Source organism: Bos grunniens, chromosome 5 (genome assembly GCF_055505025.1).
Source record: "Bos grunniens cultivar Pamir isolate PY7600 chromosome 5, Bosgru_T2T1.0, whole genome shotgun sequence".
In the NCBI taxonomy this organism is placed as follows: Eukaryota; Metazoa; Chordata; class Mammalia; order Artiodactyla; family Bovidae; genus Bos; species Bos grunniens.
The window spans coordinates 92,833,257-92,858,702 of record NC_141169.1 but is presented as its reverse complement, the minus strand read 5'-3'; the positions used below and the strand labels follow the sequence as shown (position 1 = coordinate 92,858,702).

The following is a 25,446-nucleotide window of genomic DNA, read 5'->3' as shown; positions in this document are numbered from 1 at the left end:
AAAGTAAAAATAATCCAAGATTTCATAGTCATCATCAAAAGCATTTTAAATAGCTAGTTACAAATTTTACATTATATTCTACATGTAGGCATAAAAATATAGCTCTACAGGGATTCAGCTATAATGATATATAATGATAATTATGATATATTACATGCATATATTGCTTTACATTCTACAAAAGTCTTTTATATGCCTTTTCTCACATAAAACTTTAAAGTAGATATAAATATTCTCATTTGTGCAAACAAAGAAACTGGTCAAATAACTTGCCTCTGACCATAAAACTACTGAATAAGAGAATCAGGGTTCAAACTCAAGGCTCCTGGCTCCAAGGAGAAACTATTTTGCAATTCTCTGACTCTGACACAGCAAGTAATTGTGCAGAATGTACAAATGACTTCTGAGCTCAATTATTTATGTAAAATCCAAATATTTGTGTAAAATCCAAATTTTAAAGAAAATGAGCTGCCAAGAATTGTACTTACCGATTTGACACAAACAAGAGAATTTAACCATCAATAAATGAATAAATAATAAATGAGTGACTTCTGGCTTGAGAAAGGCACGAGTTCAAGCTTCAAAGGAAATGTCCATGAAGCAATAGTCACTGTTCAGGGTGAATTTTCATATTTTATGAGTGACAATGTATTCCTTTTTCATCACCAAAATGGGTTTATTTGGGAGAAGCAAAAAATTACAATTTGGGACATGTAATTACAGAAAACCACAGGCAAGTCCAAGTAAAGCAAAGGCGAGGAAAACTTTCATAAAGGAGAAGGGAAATTGGGAGGGGCTGTTACAAAAGTCCATCAGAGGCAAACTTGTGACAGGCAAGGAAAATCTTTTCTCTTGGAAATCTGGCAAATGGTATTATCCCCCATGGGATTGTCAGGCATTAGCCATCAGGCAGGTCTAATGAAATTTCTTTCTATGCTGTCACAAAATTCCAAGTCTGCTTGGCTGGCTGTGTAGTTGTGCACTGGCAAAAAGTTTTCCATTCAATAAAGCATTTAGAAGCATTTGCGGAACCCCTTTCATGTTCATGGACTGTGTTGGGTGATGGTGGGATACAAAAATGAATTATCATAGTGTGTGTGTGTGTGTGTGTGTGTCTGATGGGATACAAAAAGGAATGCAATATAGTGTGTGTGTGCATTTGTGGGAGAGAAGGCAGCAATAGCAACTATCCCTCTCCCGTTTTTGCTGGACAGTATATTCCTAATTGCTTTAAATGAGATGCTCCAGAGAAAACTTAAAGACCAGACATTTACAGTTGTTTTTGGTTTAACTGTAATCTTTACTAAGCTAGCCTAGCTAACAGCACTGTACCACAAATCAGCTGCTGCCTACTTTCCTATATTAAATCTTCTATTGCAAACCCTTCAAGAAGTTTCTTGAAATTTTGTCCTAAGTACTTTTTCACATATATTTTTCAGAATAAGAGAAACATATCATGCCGCTGACATGGATTCCAATTCTGGGAAGATTTGGAGCACGACTACAGCATTTCCATATAAGCTCTTTTCTAATACTAAGTTTAATATAAATATTTTTACTGATAACTCAACAAAAGGACTTCATTTTATCCCATGTGGTAAGCAATCTTGCAAATAAGTATAAAAATCTACCTAAAGCTCGTATGAGCTGCCTAGCCTTGAGCCCACAGTCTGAAGTCATTAAGAGAAGCAGTATTAGCTAGTATTTTGCCCTGAAGTGAAGTAACAGGAAAACAGCTGGAAATCTTTTAACATTTTTTTAGCTATTGTTTCAAAGAACTCTCTCCATAGCTCACCCCAGGACACCTTATTTTCCTGCTATGAAATAGCAAGTATAGCAAGTTTTTAACATATTAAAAATAAAAGCTAAATTTCAGAAAGATTCTAGAGAAAGGCTACATGTAAGTGGAAATGGCTGTTCTTATCCTTTAGAAACAACTGTTTTATTCAAAAGTAAATAAACTGGGAGATTGAATAGACATTGATACACAGCCTGTATCTTCAGAGTAATAGTCCTGTCAGTCCAGCATAGTTAGCAGATATACTGAATCAGTCTCTGCAGATGGATCCCAGGTATCTATCTTATCAAACTCACCGGATGATTCTTATTCCCTAAAGTTTTAGAATCTCTTTAAGTTGTTTAATATTTATTTCACTGTTACAGTCAACCTTTTTGCAAAACAGTTTTGTTCTTCAAACAACCTTTGTTCTACTGTTTCTACCTATCAAGTGCTGTTCCTTGACAAATTGTTGTTGTTCAGTTGCTAAGTCATGTCTGACTCTTTGCAACCCCATGGATGGCAACACATCAGGCTTCCCTGTCCTTCACTATCTCCTGGAGTTTGCTCAAACTTATATCCATTGAATCAGTGATGCCATCCAACCATCTCCTCCTCTGTTGTCCCCTTCTCCTCCTGTCTTCAATCTTTCCCAGCATCAGGGTCTTTTTGGCTCTTCACATCAGATGGCCAAAGTTACTGGAGTTTCAGCTTCAGCATCAGTCCTTCCAATGAATACTCAAGGTTGATTTCAATTTTTTCATTGAAGTAGAAGTGTTAGTCACTCAGTCATGTCCGAATCTTTGTAACCCCATGGACTATAGTTTCATTATGATTACTAGATTTTTGTTGTTGTTGTTGTTGTTTTTTCTTTCTTACTCTAGCTAAGGCTCCAAGTTAGTACAGATGACTGCAAACATAACGATATTATGTAGGAATATTAGGATTATCTGGTTTGAAACTAGCAGAAACCAACTCCTGCTGATATAAGTTAAATAATTTTTTTTAAGGATTACAGGTATTTCTTTAGCATTTAGGAGTAGGAATTCAAAAAACATTTGGGAAGAAAAATCTGATGTACAAGCAGTCCAAAATCCCTGTATGTCTCTCACCTTATCTCCTCTCTGTAAAACTGTTTCTTACGTTTCTCTTACTTTCTGCTGACTCATTTCCCTTACTTTTCTGAAACACATGGAAAGCCAGGCTCAAGCTTAAAAGTTATTTGGCCAGCTACCTTAAGAAAGTTCAATCTCTAAAGAAAGTTCAATCTGTTGGATCTGTTACCAAACTCAGGTTTGGCTGCTCACGGCTAAAAACCAATAATCAGGAGGAATTATTGAAGGTGCTTTAATCAGAAAAGCCGGCAATCTGTGGAGAAGACGGACTCATGCCCCAAGGCCACTCCAAAGATTCTGCTCAGCCCTGACAGTTTTTGAAGGGAAACAAGTGGGGGAAGAATCTCAGTGAATCGTGGAGGCAGAAGGCTGGGTTCTGCATTGTTCTCTGTTCTGTGCAGGTTGACCGACTCTCTCTTCAAATGTTCTCTTCCCTGTGGGACATGTCTGCAGGATCGCTAAGGGGCGGGGGGCGGGGGGGGGGTGTTGCTCTAGAGAACTAATCAATCTTTAACTACTTAATTAGGTTCTTTCAAAGTTACAGGGGAACAGAAATGGACAAAGAGAAAGGGGGCAAAAGAGCTGCTTTCAGATCCACTTCCCAGTTTCTGAAAGCAGGGTTCTGATTGGACCACCAAGGTCAATGCGGTGTTGCACCTTGATCCAATCAGAATGATATCTGAGTAATGTTGACTTCAGTGGCTGGAGAAGAAGAAAGAATTATGAACTAGGGAGACCACTCCTGATCTTCCAGTTTATAATATTTAATTTCCAATATTGGATTTGGCAAACCAGAGGCCATTTTTGACTTTTACAAGAAGTTTCAGTAAAGTGATTAGGTCACTGTGTTAAGTGTTAGAAATGTACAGTGGTAAAGAGGATGTCTGTGGCCTCAAAGATACTAAGAGTGTTTATAAGAAGGAGGAGCAGGAAGGGATGAATTAGGAGAAGGAGGAAAAAGTAGAGAGGGAGACAAGACACATTTATGAAAATATACAGAGTAGTGTATGCTACTCTTAGGAGAAAAACTTTTCCTCTGCCCATTTAAATTTGAAGTGGGATTAGGACTGTGACATAATTGACAATAAACAGATTAACAAGGCAAAAGACAAGGTTTCTTTACACAGTCATGCAGGGGTTATTCATTAATGAATGACCTGCTGAAACTCAGAGGTATACATTTATATAACAGCATAATATAAAAATGTGTGCAGGGGGAGGTATTTAAAGCTTAAGCTAGAAAAAACAATAATTATATATCTTTTTATGCTAGTGGATGGGCAGTCTGTCTCCTTCCTGGAATTTGCAGGAAGCTCTCTCAGAAGGAAATTAATAGCACCTGTATTATGAGACTTGGCTTTATTCAGATAAGAAAAGTACAGATAAGATTTCAAATGTTTTCATTTTAAACTAATTTTTATGCCAAAACTGTGATCCCTTCACTACTTTATATTAGTGCTTTACCAATAATATAGATAGAGGATGAGATGGCTGGATGGCATCACCGACTTGATGGACATGAGTTTGGGTGAACTCCAGGAGTTGGTGATGGACAGGGAGGCCTGATGTACTGCAGTTCATGGGGTTGCAAAGAGTCGGACACGACTGAGCAACTGAACTGAACTGAACTGAATAATATAGATGTACTCTAAAGAATAAAAATCTGAAGAGCATTTCAAGAATGACCAGTAAAAAACAGAAGCTGTAACGAAATCTAGACAGAAAGAGGAGGAGACAGTGAGAGATTCTCATCCAAAGAGAATTCTGTTTCCCCCAGAGTGAGAAAATAGAATCCTTCTGGAGGAGCAGGTGTTTTAACAAGGTCGTCTCTGCTTCTACAATCTTCAGCTATCAATTCAGTGAAGAAGATACCCTGTCTTTTTTTCCAACTCCAAAGTTATTCTAAAGCCAGTGTCTTTACTTTCTAAATTTAAATGACGCATAGTTGGAACTGTATTAGGAAGTCATTTGTGACCTGTAAAGTGGTAGAAGCCAGTTTGCAAAGATTAAAGAGTAATTGAGAACTATTGGCAGCAGTTAGGTACTCTGTAAAGAAATTTGGCAGTAATGAGAAGGTATAAATTAAATAAATAAATAAGATACTATCCTTAAGGGAATATAATGGAAGAAGAGTGATTTTATTGGAATATTAATAGAAAAAGACTATTTTAAAGAAAAGACAAAAGCATCTTTAGAGTGGGGAATATTACATAAGAGAAGGGCTTTAAATCGATGATACTAGAAACCAGTGATGGAAGAATCATATGTGAAGAAGTTAGATTTAATAAAAAGCAGTGATACTCCAGCTCACTGGAAAAGACCCTGATGCTGAAAAGATTGAGTATAGAAGAAGAAGGGGATGACAGAGGATGAGATGGTTGGATGGCATCATCGACTCAATAGACATGAGTCTGAGCAAACTCCAGGAGATAGTGAAGGACGGGGAAGCCTGATGTGCTGCAGTCCATGGGGTCGCAAAAATTGGACATGACTTAACACTAAGCAAAACAACAGTGATACTTTTACATCAAAAGAGATGTAAAGAGATCGAGAAGGACGCATAAAAACTAGATTTAAGCTGCAAAGTAGCATAATTTAAAAAGTCACAAGTGGGTCTTCACCTTTTCAATATGGTAGGCAATATGGACAACAGATTGAGAAGGGTTGTATGAAGTTGGCAATTATGAGAAACTGGGAAAAGGATCATATTAGCTGCCAAATTGAAGATACAGGTATAAAATCTCCTTAAAGTAAACCATGGTACTTGTTGGCTTACAATATGGATGAAAAGTTTAACTTACAAACACTTAACTATTTGGCTTCAAGGAGAAAAATGGTAATTTCAGATACAGACATGCTGAATTTGAAGTGATAATGAGACATCCAAAGAGTAACATGAGTAGTAGAAGACCTGACACCAAAGCACAGAAGAGGAGTAACAGTTAGAAATTAGCTTATGGAGTCATTCATGTAAACTGCAACAACTGACTGTAGTGAAATAATGAATTCATACATACTATGAAATAGCATAGGCCATACAGTCCTGGAAATGGGAAAGTCAAATTAATTAAAATAAACTGGAGTCTTCGGAAATATTTCCCTGCCATTTTACATTGGCATTGCTCTCCCCTTCTTTTCAAAGCCTTTCCAGTCTTGATTTTGCTTGTGGCTATATTTTCCTCTAGCTTCAATTCATAATATTTCAGTCAATATTACCAAGCAGTAGCACATATAAGATACTCTCTCCTATGTCCGGGCATTTCTATAATCTCTAATTCCTTGATGATCGCTACCGTTTGTTTCTCTAAACATTTTATTGATAAAAGCTTGATCTCCCATAAAATACACTTTTAAATCCAGCATTATATGCTTCCTTTTTTTCTTCATGGAAAGTTCAATAATACCATTTATACTATGTTTTGTTAGCCAGTCTGTGACAAAAACCTTTCCCAATAGTTTGGCCATAAAAGAAGTCACATCAATGTAAACACATAATTATAAGTAAAACTCAACTTCAGTTCAGTTCAGTTCAGTCACTTAGTCGTGTCTGACTCTTTGCGACCCCATGAATCACAGCACGCCAGGCCTCCCTGTCCATCACCAACTCCCGGAGTTCACTCAAACTCACGTCCATCGAGTCATTGATGCCATCCAGCCATCTCATCCTCTGTCGTCCCCTTCTCCTCCTGTCACCAATCCCTCCCAGCATCAGACTCTTTTCCAATGAGTCAACTCTTCCCATCAGATGGCCAAAGTACTGGAGTTTCAGCTTTAGCATCATTCCTTCCAAAGAACACCCAAGGCCAATTTCCTTTAGAAAGGACTGGTTGGATCTCCTTGCAGTCCAAGGGACTCTCAAGAGTCTTCTCCAACACCACAGCTCAAAAGCATTAATTCTTTAGCGCTCAGCTCTCTTCACAGTCCAACTCTCACATCCATACATGACCACTGGAAAAAACATAGCCTTGACTAGATGGACCTTTGTTGGCAAAGTAATGTCTCTGCTTTTCAATATGCTATCTAGGTTGGTCATAACTTTCCTTCCAAGGAGTAGGCGTCTTTTAATTTCATGGCTGCAATCACCATCTGCAGTGATTTTGGAGCCCAAAAAAATAAAGTCTGACACTGCTTCCACTATTTCCCCATCTATTTGCCATGAAGTGATGGGACCAGATGCCATGATCTTCATTTTCTGAATGTTGAGCTTTAAGCCAAATTTTTCACTCTCCTCTTTTACTTTCATCAAGAGGCTTTTTAGTTCCTCTTCACTTTCTGCCATAAGGGTGATGTCATCTGCGTATCTGAGGTTATTGATATTTCTCCTGGCAATCTTGATTCCAGCTTGTGCTTCTTCCAGCCCAGCGTTTCTCATGATGTACTCTTCATATAAGTTAAATAAGCAGGGTAACAATATACAGCCTTGAGTAAGTGCAATTGAGGATTTGCAGTATGCTGTTCAAATCTTCAATAAGGATCATCAATACAATCTGTTGTACCTACTTTCATTCAAGATCACATTGAAAGCATTTTTGCCTATGTGTGCTTGGTCCCCCAGTCATGTCCAACTCTCTGCAGGCCCATGGATTGTAGCCCAACAGGTTCCTCTGTCCCTAATTGCTAACTATTATTATATATGATAATAAATGAATCCCTCTTTATCATCTATAAATAGAAAATATTTCATAAGCAAACATAATTAAATGGTATATGTGTGTCACTATGGGGGGATACTGTAGAATGTGAATATGAGACGGCAAAGGGTTTTTACCCTATAATATGCTGACACTTTTGAGTTCTAGGGAAGGTGAAGAAAAAGAGTGCATGTCCTTCAAGGTTATTATAATGCTGTCCAAGACAGAATCTGGGGTGATTCTATACCGGAAAGGAAGAACAATAAGGTGTGAACACTCAGAATTATTAAGAGCACCAGCTTTAGAAGCTGCCATATTTGGGTTAGACTCCTGGCTTGCCACCTAGCATTCACTCTGTAATCTCTTTGGCATCTCTCAAATCTCTAAGGATAACCACAGCAGAACATTTTTTTTTTTTATGCAGAAGCTACCATTACCAAAGTTTTCAGAATGAGAAATGAAATACCTAGCTCTGTTAGATTATATGAAGACAGTGATCAAAGAAAATGCAAAGAATACTTAAAAAAAATCTCCAAATATACTCAGATCAGTAAGTGTAACGTATCTCATTTTAATTCCTCTTGATGGAGCTAGACAGTTATAACAGTTCATAATGCATGCATCATTTTTTGTGCTCAAAATCTTTTACTTAGCCAATATATAATGAGCTCTTATTAACATTTTATTATTCAATCCTGTTTTTAGCTAATTATCTTGTCAAAGACCTAATTGCCGAAATTCTACATTTTTGCATGAATGACCAGTTATTCCCCAGAGATCATCTCTTAAGTATATGTGGCCATGAAGAATTTTTACAAAAGTAAGTATCTTATTAAGGTAAATTTTGATCATTGTTCATCTATATTAAGCAGCATTTCTTTCTTTGCTTTTAATCAGACTGTGCAAATACTCTGTTCATGATCAATTTTGCTCACTTAAAGGTGAATTTAAAATTTTGTGTCGTACTAACAGTCTTATTCTTGGCTTGACTTTGTATTTTGTGTATATATGGCAATGTGTATTTAAGTGACCTGTAACTAGGGTGACCAACTATCTCAGTCTGTTTGGACTGAGGCTGCCCCCCAGACATGGGACTTTGAGTTCTGAAATCAAGAAAATCTTGGGCAACACAAGTTATCTTATTTGTGACAAAGCTTAGTAGGACTGATCACAATTTAAACAATAAATTTTTTGCAATAAGTAATTTTTTTGAGTCAGAACAATATTAGCATGCTGTTTAAATACATTTCAAAATCACAGAGTGTTTGAGTATGACAATTATAACATTTTCATAAAAGACTAAATTTTAAAATACTTTCTTCAATTCTTTATTTAGGGAGCTCAGTAAAATAGTTAGAAAAGTCTATTCTCATGTATGTCAATTGCATATACTTATTTGATAGAAAAAAAAAAAAAACTTACCTCTTCTTAATGTACCACAATAACTATTGTCCTAAAGTTCCCTAAAGACCAAATTTGAAAACATAACACAACCTTAAGCAAGAAAATACTAATATTTCTCTCCTGTAATCACGTTATTTCTCTCCTGGTATTTATATTTCCTCATTGTGTTTCTATAAGTACCTAAAGATTGACAACATTTTTACTTCGTATGTCTTTTGAGACACCTATTGCCACTGTCATTGCTATTCCACCATGAATAGGCTTGAAAATATCTTGTGGGTGATTTTCCGTTATTGTGCAATGTTAACTGTGAATGATTTTTAAGACGGATTATTCTCCTTTCTTTGTTCCCAGTTACAACAAAATCATTTTATTCTTTTTTTCTTGTTAACATAAACATAATAGATTTTTTAGTGTTTTTATATTATTTTATTAAAATTCATTTACCTGGGTTTATTAAGATAGGAAAGTTGCCAAGATTTGTGTAGGTTAATTAGAGTTAGTTATTATCTAAAGGAAATTGAAGGATATGTACATATCTGGAATTTGCTTACTATTTAAAAATAATAGCCTATCAGGACTGATATGACTACATTAATAAGCAGAATATTCTTACTATTCTTTCTAATAGCTAAAGGCATATGTATTTCATTCAAATTTTTTTCATGTATTCTTACATAATTTATCTTAAAAATACATGTGGCAGATTCATTTTGATATACGGCAAAATCAATGCAATGTTGTAAAGTTAAAAAATAAAATTAAATTAAAAAAATAAAGAACAAACAAGTTAAAAAAAATAAAGTTGTTGACTTAAAAAAAATTTTAAAAAAATAAAATAAAAATACATCCTTAAAGACTTGGGTATCTGTTCTTATTCCTCTGTAGAGGGAACACAGAAAACATTTAATAATTTAATGATGCAATAAGTAATAATTCAAACTCTAACAGTTACAGTATTACAATTCATCTGAAGTACCTAACTTTGATTGCAATGATAATATTAAAATAATAGTAATCATTTATCAAGTGCTAATGATGCCCTTGTCTCAAATAAGGTAAACATCTAAGTCTCATAACATATCAAAGAGACAGATATCATAAGTTGAGTTCAGTTCAGTCACTCAGTCTTGTCCAACTCTTTGAGTCCCCATGAATTGCAGCACGCCAGGCCTCCCTGTCAATAATCAACTCCCAGACTTCACTCAGACACACGACCATCGAGTCAATGATGCCATCCAGCCATCTCATCCTCTGTGGTCCCCTTCTCCTCATGCCCCCAATCCCTCCCAGCATCAGAGTCTTTTCCAATGAGTCAACTCTTCCCATCAGGTGGCCAAAGTACTGGAGTTTCAGCTTTAGCATCATTCCTTCCAAAGAACACCCAAGACCAATCTCCTTTAGAAAGGACTGGTTGGATCTCCTTGCAGTCCAAGGGACTCTCAAGAGTCTTCTCCAACACCACAGTTCAAAAGCATTAATTCTTTAGCGCTCAGCTCTCTTCACAGTCCAACTCTCACATCCATACATGACCACTGGAAAAAACATAGCCTTGACTAGATGGACCTTTGTTGGCAAAGTAATGTCTCTGCTTTTCAATATGCTATCTAGGTTGGTCATAACTTTCCTTCCAAGGAGTAAGCATCTTTTAATTTCATGGCTGCAGTCACCATCTGCAGTGATTTTGGAGCCCCCAAAAATAAAGTCTGGCACTGTTTCCACTGTTTCCCATGAAGTGATGGGACCAGATGCCATGATCTTCGTTTTCTGAAAGTTGAGCTTTAAGCCAACTTTTTCACTCTCCTCTTTCTCTTTTATCAAGAGGCTTTTTAGTTCCTCTTCACTTTCTGCCATAAGGGTGGTGTCATCTGCATATCTGAGGTTATTGATATTTCTCCTGGCAATCTTGATTCCAGCTTGGGCTTCTTCCAGCCAGCGTTTCTCATGATGTACTCTGCATAGAAGTTAAATAAGCAGGGTGCAAATATACAGCCTTGACGTATTCCTTTTCCTATTTGGAACCAGTCTGTTGTTCCATGGCCAGTTTTAACTGTTGCTTCTGACCTGCATACAGGTTGCTCAATAGGCAGGTCAGGTGGCCTGGTATTTCCATCTCTTTCAGAATTTTCCACAGTTTATTGTGACCCACAACGTCAAAGGCTTTGGCATAGTCCATAAAGCAGAAATAGATGTTTTTCTGGAACTCTCTTGCTTTTTCCATGATCCAGCGGATGTTGACAATTTGATCTCTGATTCCTTTGCTTTTTCTAAAACCAGCTTGAACATCTGGAAGTTCATGGTTCATATATTGCTGAAACCTGGCTTGGAGAATTTTGAGCATTACTTTACTAGCATGTGAGATGAGTACAATTGTGCGGCAGTTTGAGCATTCTTTGGCATTGCCTTTCTTTAGGATAGGAATGAAAACTGATCTTTTTCAGTGCTGTGGCCACTGCTGAGTTTTCTAAATTTGCTGGCATATTGAGTGCAGCACTTTCACAGCATCATCTTTCAGGATTTGAAATAGCTTAACTGCAATTCCATCACCTCCACCAGCTTTGTTCGTAGTGATGCTTTCTAAGGCCCACTTGACTTCACATTCCAGGATGTCTGGCTCCAGGTCAGTGACCACACCATCGTGATTATCTTGGTCAGGAAGTTCTTTTTTGTACAGTTCTTCTGTGTTTTCTTGTCACCTATTCTTAATATCTTCTGCTTCTGTTAGGTCCATACCATTTCTGTCCTTTATCGAGCCCATCTTTGCATGAAATATTCCCTTGGTATCTCTAATTTTCTTGAAGAGATCTCTAGTCTTTCCCATTCTGTTGTTTTCCTCTATTTCTTTGCATTAATTGCTGACGAAGGCTTTCTTATCTCTTCTTGCTATTCTTTGGAACTCTGCATTCAGATGCTTATATCTTTCCTTTTTTCCTGTGCTTTTGTTTCTCTTCTTTTCACAGCTATTTGTAAGGCCTCCCCAGCCAGCCATTTTGCTTGTTTGCATTTCTTTTCCATGGGGATGGTCTTGATCCCTGTCTCCTGTACAATGTCATGAACCTCCGTCCATAGTTCATCAAGCACTCTATCTATTAGATCTAGTCCCTTAAATCTATTTCTCACTTCCATTGTATAATCATAAGGGATTTGATTTAGGTCATACCTGAATGGTCTAGTGGTTTTCCCTACTTTCTTCAATTTAAGTCTGAATTTGGCAATAAGGAATTCATGATCTGATCCACAGTCAGCTCCCAGTCTTGTTTTGGCTGACTCTATAGATCTTCTCCATCTTTGGCTGCAAAGAATATAATCAATCTGATTTTGGTATTGACCATCTGGTGATGTCCATATATAGAGTCTTCTCTTGTGTTGTTGGAAGAGGGTGTTTGCTATTACCAGTGCGTTCTCTTGGCAAAACTCTATTAGCCTTTGTCCTGCTTCATTCTGTACTCCAAGGCCAAATTTGCCTGTTACTCCAGGTGTTTCTTGACTTCCTTTTGCGTTCCAGTCCCCTATGATGAAAAGGACATCTTTTGGGGTGTTAGTTCTAAGACGTCTTGTAGGTCTTCATAGAACAGTTCAACATCAGCTTCTTCAGGGTTACTGGTTGGGACATAGACTTGGATTACTGTGATATTGAATGGTTTGCCCTGGAAATGAACAGAGATCATTCTGTTGTTTTTAACATTGCATCCAAGTACAGCATTTCAGACTCTTTTGTTGACCATGATGGCTACTCCATTTCTAAGGGATTCCTGCCTGCAGTAGTAGATATAATGGTTATCTGAGTTAAATTCACCCATTCCAGTCCTTTTCAGTTCGCTGATTCCTAGAATGTCAACGTTCACTCTTGCCATCTCCTGTTTGACCACTTCCAATTAGCCTTGATTCATGGACCTGACATTCCAAGTTCCTATGCAATATTGCTCTTTACAGCATCAGACCTTGTGTCTATCACCAGTCACATCCACAACTGGGTATTGTTTTTGCTTTGGCTCCATCCCTTTCATCTTTCTGGAGTTATTTCTCCCCTGATCTCCAGTAGCATATTGGGCACCTACCAACCTGGGGAGTTCCTCTTTAAGTATCCTATCATTTTGCCTTTTCATACTGTTCATGGGGTTCTCAAGGCAAGAATACTGAAGTGGTTTGCCATTCTCTTCTTCAGGGGACCACATTCTGTCGGATCTCTCCACCATGACCCACCCATGTTGGGTGGCCCCACAGGGCATGTCTTAGTTTCATTGAGTTAGACAAGGCTGTGGTCCTAGTGTGATTAGATTGACTAGTTTTCTGTGATTATGGTTTCAGTGTGATAGATACCATAATGATCCATTTTACAGATGGGAATCTGAGGCTTTCATCAAGGTTACACAACTAGGAAGTTGGTAGGGTCAAGCTTGAACTCAAACTCAGGATTGACTATCTGCATAACCTTGGCTCTTAACTATAAAACAACACTAAAAAAGCTCTTGAGTAAGACCCAGAAAATGGCTAATGGTTCTTCATGCTGGAGCATGGCATGGAAAATATTTGCAGTTTTGCAGGGGTCTACAGGATAGGTGTGCAGGAATTACAGTACTCCAATTCAACACCTACTGGGCACACAGGTGTGCAAGTGATCTGGTTTATCATTGAGATACAAACATGATTTGAAAATATAATCTTTGCCTTCTTCCTTGACTAAGGAATTCATAAAACTATGTAATTAGTTATTACAAAGTCCTTTTGTGAGGGCAGTATTAGTTTTTGTATATACCAACTACCTGTAGGTCAAAAAGAGACATGGATTAACAGCAAGAATAAGGAAATGGTACAAAAGAAAGTCAATGAGTAATTTGTATTTAAAGGGTAAATACTGAGGAAAGAAATCAGTACTGTATGACAAAATGATAACAGCTTTGGAATATATAAAATGTGCATAAATTTTTAAAGAAATAATTATCAAGATAAAAAATGAGCTAAGAATGTGACTGGCAATTCAGTGAACAAGAAAGTATTTAGTGTTTAACTAATGACAAACATGCAGTTAAAACAATGAGATGCCATCTTTGCCTAACAAGTTGTTAAAATATTTATTATGATGAAATTCAGTGCAAAAATGGACAAAATCCAGAAAGCTGCTGGGAATTTAAACAGATAGAGCACTCTCTAAAGGGAATTTTGTCAAAAATGTGTCAGACATCCATAGAAATGTGTCAAGAACATATATGTGTTCCAGCAATTCTGCTTCTACAAATATTTCTAAAGAAACAATCATAATTATACAAAAAAGACTTAAAAAAATACTACATTCACCATAGAATAATTTCTAATAGTAATAAAAAAAACTAAATCTCCATCAGTATTCAACAACAGTGATAAAATAATTTCATTATATACAGTTTCATTATATATATAATAATTTCATTATATTATATATTTCATTATATATATATATAATAATTTCATTATATTAATTTATAAATTAATAGAAAATACAGTATCATAAATCTTGATATGTAAACTTGTATATCCCTGATGGCTCAGATGGTAAAGCATCTGTCCAAAACGTGGAAGACCCAGGTTCAATCCCTGGGTTGGGAAGATCCTTTGGAAAAGGGAATGGCAATCCACTCCAGTATTCTTGACTGGAGAATTCCATGAACAGAGGGGCCTGGAAAGCTATGGTCCATGAGGCCACAAAGAATTGTACATGACTGAGTGACTAACATACATACATATCATACATTTTAAGGGTGAAAAGACATATTTTCAAACCATATTTTAATATATTAATATTTGTTAAAACAAGTATACTACTATTTGGAAAATAAATAGAAATCCTACATATGAAAATGTAATCCTATACAATAAATGAGATCTTATACACTAAAATGCTAGAGTAGCTATTCCTTGAAAAAGAACTACAATAAAGGTAATATTTATTCTTTTTTTACTTACAAAACATCAGCAATAGACATGTCTTTTTTGCTATCAGGAAATTAAGGAAATAAATTATTCTGGAGGGTGAGAGAAGTATTTAAGTGATCATATAATAACAACATATGCTTTAAAGAGGGTTGGAAACGAGTTAGAAGAACATATGAAAGATGACAGAGTTTAACCTAAAGTAGCAGCAGTGGGGCTAAACAGAAAGTATTAAATTCCCTAGGGTATTAAAACGGTGGAATTAACAGAACTTGGCAAATGAATGTGTGATGATTAAAATACAAACACACAATGTGAGAGCTGTGAGTTACAGTATTTGGGGGGACTGTGGGCTTCCCAGGTGGTGCAGTGGTAAAGAATCTGCTTGCCAAGCAGAAGACATGTATTCGATCCCTGGGTTGGAAAGAGCCCCTGGAGAAGTGAATAGCAACCCAGTCCAGTATTCTTGCCTGGAAAATTCCATGGTGGGCTAAAGTCCATGGAGTCACAGAGAGTCAGACATGACTGAATGAGCATGCACACAGGTACTGAGGACTATAGCCAATAGGCAGCCTCTCAGCTAGCTTGGAGGAACTGATCTGAAGAGTTAAGATGAGATTAGTTTATACGTGATCTTGGAGAAGGGATACATGCAATCAAACACACATCTTGGTGGAAGACTACTGCTATTCAGGAGGCACAGATATATGTTTAAGACTTCAGTACATGTCGGACACGACTGAGCGACTAAACTGAACTGAACTGAATATACCTAAGTATGGGAAGATGCAAGAAATTGGGTTCATAAAATTTCTCCTGAAAATATCTAACTGTCTGAAAGCCAGTTCTGCCAGTTTCCTTAGAGCACAGAGTGTCTTCTTCCTATCCCTTCTTTGAACTCCTTTCAGGTTGTGGAGGTCAGCGACTGCAGTGGCTAGTGACTCAATCCTTGTAGAGCCAGATGGTGAGTGACACTCTGTAGGGTATAAAATAATTAATCAAGTTATAAACATACTAAGTATGTGAGTGCCAAGGGGCATCTGATATTGAGAAAACAACTCAGATTTAGGGAATCTGGCATGGATTAAGGAATCATTGGCACTAAGAGGGAATGAAAGTCTTAGAGATACACGCAACTATGTAAAGAAAGTGACAAAAGAAAGGATCTTGAGAACATAAATATATAAAAAATGAAAGAAGGAAGAAGAGCAGAAAAATGAAATTGGAAAAAAGCAATTTAAATTGTACAATACTTTGGAAAACTTGCCTTTCACAAGAAGGAAAGAGAAATTTGAATTACTAAGTAAATACAGCATCATACTGGAAATAAATTCGATGAGGACTGATAAATCATCATTATCAATTTATAGTTTGGCAATTAAGAAATTAGTTGATTCAAATAAGAACAAGTTTCATAAAATGGAGGAGAAAAAAAGGAAGATTGCAACGAGCTAAGGAGAAAGGAAGGTGTTAAAAAGAAACTCAAGCAGACTACTCTCTCAGAAGTAATGTATGTGATAAAAGCCTGGAGGAAAATGGGATTTTTAGATCCTGAGGAGAATCAGTCTGGAGATTTGGGGAATGTGGATAAGAGAGATACTGAAAATATTAATAAGATGAAGGGAAAGAACCAATGATGAAGGAAACACTGAAGGCAGAGAATGTATCAGTTGTGAGGTGCTGCGAGAGCATGGGAACAGATCAAGAAGACAAATGAATATACCTGTGGCTGATCCATGTTGATGTATGGCAGAAACCAACACAAAATTGTAACTATCCTTCAGCTAAAAATAAATAAAGAAAAAAAGTCATACACACAAAAAAGAAGACAGAGAAAAGGTGAGCAATGCCTTGAAGGAGGACCCTCCCTTCCCAGAAAGACCAACAGGAGCTCAAATAAATATTAAATGAAAAAAAAATAAAAGTAAGAAAGATAACTATGCATTTGAAAAACTGAATCTCTGATAAAAGCAGGAATGCGTAAGGAAGTTGCATCAAAATGAGAATAATAATTATAACAATAAAAACAAGAAGAAAGTCTACTTATAAAAGCCTCTAATGGGTCTTCCCTTGTGGCTCAGTGAGGTAAAGAATCTGCTGTCAATGCAGGAGACATGGGATTTGATCCTTGGTCAAGGAAGATCTCACACACCATGGAGCAACTAAGTCCATGTGACACAAATACTGAGCCTGTGCTCTAGAGCCCATGAGGCATAACTGCTGAGCCCATGAGCCACAACTGCTGGAACCCATGCATCCTAGAGTCCATGCTCCACGACAAGAGAAGCCACCATAATGAGAAGTCTGTGCACCACAACTGTGCTCTCCATAACTAGAGAAAAGCCCATACAACAAAAAAAGAGACCCAACACAGCCAAAAGTTTAAAATAAATGAATATTTTTAAAAGTCTCTTATGAGCAATTAATAAAGTTTTCACATATAATACCATTTGTTCCAAAATTGGAAAAGCATGATTATTCCTGTTTTAATGTGGGGAAAATGAGGCTAAAAGAAATTGACTGACTCCTTGAAGTTCAGAAAATCATAAGCAGCAAAGCCAGGATGGCACAGATCTATCTGACTTTGAAGCCCTGTCTTCCCACTCAATTACAAAGCTTCCTTTCATGATAACGGGCCACTTGAAAACAAAACTTACAGGATAACACCTCATTATGAATAACGACCATACGTGGCTTCCCAGGTGGCACTAGCGGTAAACAACTCACTAAACGTGAGTTTATAATTCAACATAGAGTATTTTGGTCAAGGAGAAGATAAATAACTTACAGAACACTCATTTTCTGACATATACACAAAAGTTCAGTTTCTTTAATCAGGATATGCTTAGAAATGCTTTGACTAAAATAAAGGCAAATCAAAATCACTAAAAGTGGACTTTAACTGTCATTTCCAAATTTCCGATTAGATTAAAATGAACTCTCTTTTTGGAATCTTGAGTCTGTTTAAGCAAATAAATAACATGAAAACAAATCTTTCCCACTCATGGTAACTATCACCTCTGATTTGGCAAAATAAGTTATACTCCCTTAACTTCAATTTTTTTCCTTTTAAAAACTGAATTTTTAATATATTTTTATACTTTAAAAATGAGATGTAGGATTATATTTTAGTAATCTTTAATTTAAAAGGTAAAATTTTATTAAGCTTCTACTAGTCCTTTCATTACATACGGATTGCTTTAAGCTCTAAACATAGTTCTAAATAAATTAAAAGCATTATGGTTGTTAAAATATAATAAACTGAAAAATAAAAAAAACAGATTCTGAATTTCTTGGTCAAGGGAAGAGACTTCACTTTTAACAGACTTCTGGGTGATGCTCACACTAATGGTTCATGGTTTATGTTTCAAGTTGCAAGATATTAGTTCAGTTCAGTTCAGTTCAGTCGCTCAGTCATGTCCGACTCTTTACAACCCCATGAATCGCAGCACGCCAGGCCTCCCTGTCCATCACCAACTCCCGGAGATTACCCAAACTCATGTTCATTGAGTCGGTGATGCCGTCCAATCATCTCATTCACTGTCGTCCCCTTCTCCTCCTGCCCTCAGTCTTTCCAAGCATCAGAGTCTTCTTAAATGAGTCAGCTCTTCACATCAGGTGACCAAAATATTGGAGTTTCAGCTTCAATATCAGTCCTTCCAAATGAACACTCAGGACTGATCTCCTTTAGGATGGACTGGTTGGATCTCCTTGCAGGTCAAGGGACTCTCGAGGCCAGGGATATTAGCAACCTAAGAATTTTGACTCAATGAAAAATGAAGTACACATTTTTTAAATTATTACTTATTTATTCATTTATTTTTAATTAATTTAATTGGAGGCTTATTACTTTACAATATTGTAGTATTTTTTGCCATACATTGACATGAATCAGCCATGGGTGTACATGTGTTTCCCATCTTGAACCCCTCTCCCACCTCCCTCCCCATCCCATTCCTTGGGGTCATCCCAGTGCACCAGCCCTGAGCACCCTGTCTCATACATCAAACCTGGACTGGCGATCTGTTTCACATATAATAATATACATGTTTCAATGCTATTCTCTCAAATCATCCCACCCTCGCCTTCTCCCACAGAGTCCAAAAGACTGTTCTTCACATCTGTGTCTCTTTTGCTGTCTTGCATATAGGGTCACTGTTACTATCTTTCTAAATTCCATATATTGCGACCCAATGGACTGTAGCCTACCCTGCTCCTCCATCCATGGGATTCTCCAGGCAAGAATACTGGTGTGGCTTCCATTTCCTTCTCCAGGAAATATTCCCAACCTAGGGATTGAACCTGGGTCTCCTGCATTGCAGGCAGATGCTTTACCATCTGAGTCATCAGGGAAGCTCATATATATGTGTTAGTATACTGTTTTGGTGTTTTGCTTTCTGACTTACTTCACTCTGTATATAGGCTCCAGTTTCATTCACCTCATTAGAACTGATTCAAATGTATTCTTTTTAATGGCTGAGTAATATTCCATTGTATATATGTACCACAGCTTTCTTATCCATTTTTCTGTCAGGTTGCTTCCATGTCCTAGCTATTGTAAATAGTGCTGCAATGAACATTGGGGTACACGTGTCTCTTTCAATTCTGGTTTCCTTGGTGTGTAAGCCCAGCAGTGGGATTGCTGGGTCGTATGGCAGTTCTATCTCCAGTTTTCTAAGGAATCTCCACACTGTCCTCCATAGTGGCTGTACTAGTTTGCATTCCCATCAACAGTGTAAGAGGATTCCCTTTTCTCCACACCCTCTCCAGCATTTATTTCTTGTAGGCTTTTGAATAGCAGCCATTCTGACCAGCGTGAGATGGTACCTCATTGTGGTTTTGATTTGCATTTCTCTGATAATGAGTGATGTTGAGCATCTTTTCATGTGTTTGTTAGCCATCTGCATGTCTTCTTTGGAGAAATGTCTGTTCAGTTCTTTGGCTCATTTTTTGATTGGAATTGAATGGCTTGTATATTTTTGAGATTAATTCTTTGTCAGATCCTTCATTTGCTATTATTTTCCCCCATTCTGAAGGCTGTCTTCTCACCTTGCTTATAGTTTCCTTCATTGTACAAAAGCTTTTAAGTTTAATTAGGTCCCATTTGTTTATTTTTGCTTTTGTTTCCATTACTCTGAGAGGTGGGTCATAGAGGATCCTACTGTGATTTATGTCAGAGAGTGTTTGCCTATGTTTTCCTCTAGGAGTTTTATAGTTTCTGGTCTTACATTTACATCTTTAATCCATTTTGAGTTTATTTCTGTGTATGGTGTTATACACATGTTATAGTTTCATTCTTTTATGAGTGGCTGACCAATTTTCCCAGCACCACTTGTTAAAGAGATTGTCTTTTTTCCATTGTATATTCTTGCCTCCTTTGTCAAATATAAGGTGTCCATAGATGTGTGGATTTATCTCTGGGCTTTCTATTTTGTTCCATTGATCTATGTTTCTGTCTTTGTGCCAGTACCATACTGTCTTGATGACTGTAGCTTTGTCATATAGCCTGAAGTCAGGCAGGTTGATTCCTCCAGGTCCATTCTTCTTTCTCAAGATTGCTTTGGCTATTCCAGGTTTTTTGTATTTCCATACAAATTGTGAAATTATTTGTCTAGTTTTCTGAAAAATATTGCTGGTAGCTTCATAGGGATTGCATTGAATCTATAGATTGCTTTGGGTAGTATACTCATTTTTCACTATATTGATTCTTCTGATCCATGAACACGATATATTTCTCCATCTATTTGTGTCATCTTTGATTTCTTTCATCAGTGTTTTATAGGGTTCTATATATAGGTCTCTTGTTTCTTTAGGTTGATTTATTCCTAAGTATGTTATTCTTTTTGTTGTAATGGTGAATGGAATTGTTTCCTTAATTTATCTTTCTGTTTTCTCATTGTTAGTGTATAGGAATGCAAGGGATTTCTGTGTGTTGATTTTATATCCTGCAACTTTATGATATTCACTGATTAGCTCTAGGAATTTTCTGGTGGAGTCTTTAGGGTTTTCTATGTAGAGGATCATGTCATCTGCAAACACTGAGAGTTTTACTTCTTCTTTTCCAGTCTGGATTCCTTTTATTTCTTTTTCTTCTTTGATTGCTATGGCTAAAACTTTCAAAACTATGTTGAATAGTAGTGGTGATAATTGGCACCCTTGTCTTGTTCCTGATTTTAGGGGAAATGCTTTCAAATTTTCACCATTGAGGAAAATGTTTGCTGTGAGTTTATCATATATGGCTTTTATTATGTTGAGGTATGTTCCTTCTATCCTTGCATTCTGGAGGGTTTTTATCATAAATAGATGTTGAATTTTGTCAAAGGCTTTCTCTGCATCTATTGAGATAATCATATGGTTTTTATCTTTTAATTTGTTAAAATGGTGTATCACATTGATTGATTTGTGAATATTGAAGAATCCCTGAATCCCTGGGATAGAGCCCATTTGGTCATGATGTATGATCTTTTTAATATGTTGTTGGATTCTGTTTGCTAGAATTTTGTTAAGGATTTTTGCATCTATGTTCATCAGTGATATTGTCCTGTAGTTTTCTTTTTTGTGTGACATCTTTGTCTGGTTTTGGTAGCAGGGTGATGGTGGCCTCATAGAATGAGTTTTGGAATTTACCTTCCTCTGCAATTTTCTGGAAGAGTTTGAGTAGGATAAGTCTTAGCTCTTCATCAAATTTTTGGTAGAATTCAGCTGTGAAGCCATCTGGTCCTGGGCTTTTGTTTGCTGGAAGATTTCTGATTACAGTTTCAATTTCTGTGATTGTGATGGGTCTATTAAGATTTTCTATTTCTTCCTGGTTCAGTTTTTGAAAGTTATACTTTTCTAAGAATTTGTAAATTTCTTCTAAGTTGTCCATTTTATTGGCATATAATTGCTGATAATTATCTCTTATGATACTTTGTATTTCTGTGTTGTCTGTTGTGCTTTCTCCATTTTCATTTCTAATTTTTTGATTCGATTCTTTCCTCTTTTTTTCTTGATGAGTCTGGCTAGTGGTTTGTCTATTTTATTTATCTTCTCAAAGAATCAGCTTTTAGCTTTGTTGATTTTTGCTATGGTCTCCTTTGTTTCTTTTTCATTTATTTCTGCCCTAATTTTTATGATTTCTTTCTTTCTGCTAACCCTGGAGCTCCTCATTTCTTCTTTTCCTAGTTGCTTTAGGTGTAGAGTTAGGTTAGTTATTTGGCTTTTCTCTTGTTCCTTGAGGTAAGCTTGTATTGCGATGAACCTTCCCCTTAGCATAGAGTTTACTGAATCCCATGTATGGATGTGAGAGTTGGACTGTGAAGAAAGCTGAGCACCAAAGAATTGATGCTTTTGAACTGTGGTGTTGGAGAAGACTCTTGAGAGTCCCTTGGACTGCAAGGAGATCCAACCAGTCCATTCTGAAGGAGATCAGCCCTGGGATTTCTTTGGAAGGAAGAAATACTGGAGTGGGTTGCCATTTCCTTCTCCAATGCATGAAAGTGAAAAGTCAAAGTGAATTCGTTTAGTTGTGTCCAACTCTTAGTGACCCCATGGACTGAAGCCTACCAGGCTCCTCTGTCCATGGGATTTTCCAGGCAAAAGAGTACTGGAGTGGGTTGCCATTGCCTTCTCCAATGAGTATTGCTACTCCTGCTTTCTTTTGGTCTCCATTTGTGTGAAATATATTTTTCCAGCCCTTCACTTTCAGTCTGTATGTGTACCTTGTTTTAAGGTAGGTCTCTTGTAGACAGCATATATAAGGGTCTTGTTTTTGTATCCATTCAGCCAGTTTTTGACTTTTGATTGGGGAATTCAACCCATTTACATTTAAGGTAATTATTGATAAGTATGATCCAGTTGCCATTTACTTTTTTGCTTTTGGTTCGAGTTTATACCCCTTTTCTGTTTTTCCTGCCTAGAGAAGATCCTTTAGCATTTGTTAAACAGCTGGTTTGGTGGTGCTGAATTTTCTCAGCTTTTGCTTGTCTGTAAAGTTTTTCATTTCTCCTTCATATTTGAATGAGATCCTTGCTGGGTACAGTAATCTGCACTGTAGGTTTTTCTCTTTCATCACTTTAAGTATGTCCTGCCATTCCCTTCTGGCCTGAAGAGTTTCTATTCAAAGATCAGCTGATATCCTTATGGGAATCCCCTTGTGTGTTATTTGTTGTTTTTCCCTTGCTGCTTTTAATATTTGTTCTTTGTGTTCAATCTTCGTTAATTTGATTAATATGTGTCTTGGGGTGTTTTGCCTTGGGTTTATCCTGTTTAGGACTCTCTGGGTTTCTTGGACTTGGGTGGCTGTTTCTTCCCCACTTTAGGGATGTTTTCAAGTATTTCAAGTATCTCCTCAAGTATTTTCTCATGGCCTTTATTTTTGTCTTCTTCTGGGACATCTATGATTTGAATGTTGGGGTATTTGACATCGTCCCAGAAGTCTCTGAGGTTGTCCTTATTTCTTTTAATTTTTTTCTTTTTTCCTCTCTGCTTCATTTATTTCCACCATTCTATATTCCACCTCACTTATCCTATTGTCTGCCTCCATTATTCTACTGTTGGTTCCCTCCAGAGTGTTTTTGGTCTCAGTTATTGCATTATTCATTATTGACTGACTCTTTTTTATTTCTTCTAGGTCCTTGCTAAACTTTTCTTGCATCTTCTCAGTCCTTGTCTCCAGAGTATTTATCTGTAACTCCATTTTGTTTTCAAGATTTTGGATCATTTTTACTATCATTATTCTGAATTATTTTTCAGGTAGAGTCCCTATCTCCTCCTCTTCTGTTTGGTTTGGTGAACATTTATCATATTCCTTTACCTGCTGAATATTTCTCTGCCTTTCATCTTGTTTAGATTGCTGTGTTTGGGGTGGCCTTTCTGTATGCTGGAAATTTGTGGTTCCTCTTTATTGTGGAGGTTCCTCCCTGTGGGTGGGGTTGAACAAGTGGCTTGTCAAGGTTTCCTGATTAGGGAAGCTTGCATCAGTGTTCTGGTGAGTGGAGCTGGATCTCTTCTCTATGGAGTGCAATGAAGTGTCCAGTACTGAGTTTTGGGGTGTCTGTGGGTTTGGTGTGACTTTTGGCCACCTGTATTTTAATGCTTAGGGTTATGTTCCTGCGTTGTTGGAGAATTAGCTTGGTATGTCTTGCTCTGAAACTTGTTGGCTTTTGGTGGAGTTTGGTTTCAGTGTAGGTATGGAGGCTTTTGGTTGAGCTCTTGTCAATTAATGTTCCCTGGAGTCAGGAGTTTTCTGGTGTTCTCAAGTTTTGGATTTAAGCCTCCTGCCTCTGGTTTTCAGTATTATTCTTACAGTAGCCTCAAGACTTCTCCATCCATACCACACTGATGATAAAACATCTAGGTTAATGGAGAAAAGATTATCCACAGTGAGGGACACCCAGAGAGGTTCGCTGAGTTATATGGAGAAGAGAAGAGGGAGGAGGGAGATAGAAGTGACCAGGAGGAGAAGAGGGGGAATCAAAAGGGGCAAAAGCAATCTAGCCAGTAAACAATTCCCTGTGTGCTCTAAACAGTCTGGAACTCCCAGAGAGGTTCACAGAGTTACATAGAGAAGAACACAGGGAGGAAGGAGAGAGAGGTGACCCCAAGGAGAAGAGGAGGAATCAAAAGGATAGAGACTGATCTGGCCAGTAATAAGTTCCTTAAGTGTTCTCCAGAGCCCAGAATACCCAAACAGATTCACAGAGTTGGGTAGGGAAGACAAGGGGGAGGGAGAAGATAGAGGTGATGTGGGGGAGAAAAGGAGAATCAAAAGAGGAGGAGGGCAATCAAGCCAGTAATCACACTCCTAAGTAAAAATGGGTACTAAAGATTGGATTCTTAAAGGTACAGAATTGATAACAAATACCAAAAAGCAAAGATTAAAAATCTAGAGTAGAGGTTAAACTCTCAAAAATATTTTTTTAAAAATCAAAAAAATTATTTTTTAAAAAAGTATGAAATTTGCTTTAAAAATAGGGTTTTTTTGTTTTTTTTTTGCAAGGTAATAGTAGGTTATAAAAACAAAAATTAAAGGAGCAATAAAGAACTTAAAAATTAAAAAAAAAACTTTAATGATAATAGTAAAATATATCTAGGAATTTCTCTGGAGCTGTTGAGGGCAGTATGGATCAGTTCAGTTTCAAATAGTTCCTTGTTCCAGCTTATACTTCTTCTCAAGGTCTATAGGCCACTTCCAATGTAGTCAGTGCTAACTACAAGGATTTAATCTGTTGCACCTGTCACTTCCAAAGCAGTTCCCTCTTCTTTGTTTACTTTGGCTTCCTCTGTTTGCAAGTCTCTTCAGTGCCTAATTTCCACCCTGATACAAGGGGGAGAAAGTCACTTATTTAGGCTCACTTGTTCAGTTGTGCTGGGGGGAGAGAGGAACACTGCAAACAAATATTACTGGCATGTGTGGGGAGTACTCACAGTGTCTGGGCCTCACACTGGGTTTGCCCCTGCTCATGGCATGTGTGCTTTCCTGCTCTACACTGCTCAGGCTCCAGGTTGATCTACAGGGGAACTGTCTAAAGCAGGACCTGGGTTTTGGGCACTTCCCAGGTCTAAGGCACTCAGGTTCAGGTTCTCAGATACTCCACAAAGGCACAGACTCAGTTGGGCCTGAGTTTTGTGC

The 25,446-nt window shown here is 37.2% G+C and overlaps 1 protein-coding gene across 13 annotated transcripts in view; it reads left to right on the top strand.

Annotated features, from left to right (window-relative positions):
- Nucleotides 1-25,446, top strand: part of PIK3C2G (phosphatidylinositol-4-phosphate 3-kinase catalytic subunit type 2 gamma) — a 651,449-nt gene that overhangs the window by 208,530 nt on the left and 417,473 nt on the right. For all 13 annotated transcript variants that reach the window (XM_086401881.1, XM_086401878.1, XM_086401882.1 and 10 more), the window contains 2 exons: nucleotides 1,440-1,597; nucleotides 8,229-8,343. In XM_086401881.1, coding sequence (XP_086258007.1) covers nucleotides 1,440-1,597; nucleotides 8,229-8,343 — 273 coding nt within the window. The remainder of the gene's footprint in view (nucleotides 1-1,439; nucleotides 1,598-8,228; nucleotides 8,344-25,446) is intronic.